The 3,355-nt window shown below is 46.3% G+C and overlaps 1 protein-coding gene across 1 annotated transcript; it reads right to left on the bottom strand.

Annotated features, from left to right (window-relative positions):
• LOC121812788 (hepatitis A virus cellular receptor 1 homolog) lies at window positions 1-2,620 on the bottom strand (the record flags this gene model as incomplete). The annotated part of the gene is made up of 3 exons (XM_042215817.1): window positions 1,772-2,620; window positions 1,226-1,683; window positions 1-75 (listed from the first exon to the last, which is right to left on the bottom strand). Coding segments are annotated over exons 1-3 (570 nt in total), but the record flags the coding sequence as incomplete, so codon positions are not given.
• Window positions 2,621-3,355: the final 735 nt, after the last annotated feature.

Below are 3,355 nucleotides of genomic sequence, written 5' to 3' on the forward strand. Positions count from 1 at the left end.
GATGAAGGTCAGTCTCGCTGAGTTCCCGATGAAGATCTCCAGGTGGTCCTCCTGCTGCACAGCTGTGATCCTCACCTGTAAACATGAAGTCATGTGACCTGTGAACCAATCAGCAGCCTGAAGGTGAAGCTCTGATCCAGGCTCAACAGCTGATCAGCATTCAGTCAGCTCTGATTAATCAATGAATCCATCATCAATGGAGCTCTGACGCTAGGAGTCACCATGGCAACGGGTAAACAAAGAGCAGCTCTGACATCCACAACAATCTGTTTAAGTCCCTCATCATCATCATTATTATTCTGATTAACTACTTCCTCTCACCTGAATGCAGACGACACTCACCTGTACCTCTTGTTTAAACCTGTGATTTGGATAAATGTTGTTTTGCATTTTTCTAAACTCCGGGTCTCTGTGGCTTTTAAACCCCAAAACACGCTGCGCCACAAACTGGTGCACCCCAAGGATCGGGTCCCCGACACAAACAGAGTAAGAGAGTGTACGCTGGTAAGATTGGCAGGATTTATACAGCGGGGAACCAAACAGCCTCTGGCTACAACACAGCAGAGCCGCCTCGTCAGGCCAGGACTCTGCAGTCTGGTCACGCCTACAGGCCAGTGGACACTCTGTCAGTGATGAGGATGTCCACATGTAAGGATTTGTGTCTGAAGTGATTCATATCAGCAAATCTGCCACGTTGCAAATATCATTGATGTTTATGATAAATAAGTGTGGCCCTAACACTGAGCCCTGTGGTACACCACACACAATAGATCATCTATGCTCTGTCTCTCCATCCTGTTACCACCCCTTAGCCCACATCCTTCCACTTATTATGTAAAAATATTTCATGGTTCTTCGTGTCATTGTTTCAGATCCAGAAATCCCAACCTGTGAATTTCTTTTCGTTCATGGGACTTTGTTCTGTGAGATGTGCTGGCACAGAGTGTTAGACCGGCTTGTTCTGAGTCGGTACCGATGGTCAGCCTGACGTTTATCAGTAAATCTGCTTGTACAGGTAAACATGTTTCTATGGAAACATTAATATTTTCATTTCGTCAGGACGTTCACTCGTGTAACCGTTTTCATGTGATCAGTCAGCTTCTTTCGTTCTCACAGATGAACGTTATCAATATTTTATTGCATCATCTCTTACAGTAAGATCATTGTTGTTATCTGTGGATGTCACAGTGCAGGGGTTTTCACCGTTAACAAAGAAAAAACGAACCTCAGTCTGAGTGTGCGTTGTCATCAAGTCTGTGACATCACTTCCTGTTTGTCCCGCCATGGTTGTGATGGTGGTTAAGATGTGAGAAAGATCCTCAGCTGTGACGACGCTCAGGTCATCAACAACAGTCAGGTCGATGTGATGTTTGTCATCGTTGAACCAGCCGGGTATCCTCACCCTGCAGCCGTATCGTCCAGCGTCTCCCTCTGTCAGGCTCTTTATGGTCAGAGAGACGTCTCCGTCCTCCAGTCGGCCCAGCAGCTCATACCTGCTGGAAGCTCTGGTTAACACTCTGAGTCCATCTGTGGAGATCAGCGGATTGGAGCAGCCTCTGGCTGGTATTTCTCCTCGCTGCCAGCACACGTTCATAGATCTGTGATATTTCCTGTCATATTTACAGGGCAGAGTGACGTCCTGACCTGGTTGACCTTTGACCCTGCTGCTGTCACATTCACAGACTGAAAACACAGAAACAGGAAGTTAAAGACAGTTTGATTTAAGAAGAGTTTCCAGCAGAAACATTCCTGATGTGAACGAGCAGAGTACCTGAGCGCAGGAGCAGGAGCAGCACCACGGCCTCCATCGCTGCATCAGTCCGATGGTTGGTGTTCAGTTCAAGCTGAATATCAAATAAACCAAGAAGACTTTCAAGCTGCTGCTGCTTCTTCTTCTGCTTCTTCTTCTTCTGCTTCTTCTTCTTCTCTGACTTTCTGATAATCTGTGTTATTTATATTTTTGTGGTTTTGCAAGGCCAGCTTGTGACTTCCTGTTAACGGCAGCTCGTTCTGTAACTTCTCATCTCACTAAACCACATCGGCATGTTAACCCCCCGTCTTGGGGGCGCTAGGTGAGTATTTTGGTTTCGAAAGCCCATCTCTCTGTTTGTGTGTCTCTCAGCTGCAGCAGTAGGTGAGTTGTTGTGCGCTGTTTCATATTTCACAGTCGGTGTAAAAGCTGAGCTCGGCCCTCCCACAGAGACGTTAGCAGCACCGATCCATGATCTAAAAGGTGTTTTGTCTCACTCCCATTTCTTCTTGTTGCATGTTGAAGCGCTACTTGGAACCTTTTTACGATCCAACCATGAAAAACAGGATTTTATGACATTTTTCAACTGGTCTTAAACTTTTGATGGGGACTGGACCAGCAGCTGCTGGGAGATGTTGACTGGCTACAGATGGATGGGGGTCTCTGTGGGGCCATTCAGAGACCCCGTCCTCACTCGCTACTAGGCTCGGGGTCAAAGTTCAGTCCGGTGTTCTGGGAATCGATCCTACCTCACAAACCATCCTACCCGTTGTTTCCATGCATGTGCACAACACAAAGCCCAAATTTACTTCATTTTTCTTTAACCTGTTGTGAATATCGGGGTGACCGTGGCTCAGGGGGTTGGGAAGCACATCTGTAACCAGAAGGTTGCTGGTTCGATCCCCGGGCTCTCTATCGTCACTCTGTCAGTCTGCCCCAGGGCAGCTGTGGCTACAACTGTAGCTGCCTCCACCAGTGAGTGAATGAATAGTGTAAAGCGCTTTGGCTGCCTTGAAAAGCGCTGTACAAATGCAATCCATTAATATTTGTTATGGTTAAGCATAGGTAGAGTTGGATGTCTCGAGACCACTTTTCTTGGTCTCGGTCTTGCTTTGTCACATCGACATAGTGTTCGGGCGATTTGGAGTCAACCATCGGCGGAGCGGGGAGGTGGATTACTGGGCTTAAGCCCAGGTCATTTTTTCAGAAGCCCGGGGTCTTTTGGAGTGTAGTGCAGCGATGCAGAGGAGAGCTGAAGTTTGACCAGGTACCAAAGCAAATCACTGGTACTGTACAAATAATGTAAATATGACGGTGCATCACAAAAGATATCAAACTGGTCACTTGACCCATGTTACGTTACTCGCTCTTCAAGTGAATCAACAAAAGGTGAAATGAAAAGCCGAACAACAACAGCTGTTTCTTTAGAGATTCTTAGCTTACATGTGTGTTTCATATTTTCAGTTCTTACCCTCCACGGCTGAACAAACTCTCTAAACCGGTTTCAGTTATGCACTGATGAACACAACAAAGGACATAAGGAGCTTCTTTCAAAGAAAAAACTCAGGTAGATGTTATTGTATATATTATGCTTTGGATGTTGTT

This window comes from Haplochromis burtoni, unplaced genomic scaffold (assembly GCF_018398535.1).
Source record: "Haplochromis burtoni strain Fernald_Lab_line unplaced genomic scaffold, NCSU_Asbu1 Contig_831, whole genome shotgun sequence".
Taxonomy (NCBI): domain Eukaryota; kingdom Metazoa; phylum Chordata; class Actinopteri; order Cichliformes; family Cichlidae; genus Haplochromis; species Haplochromis burtoni.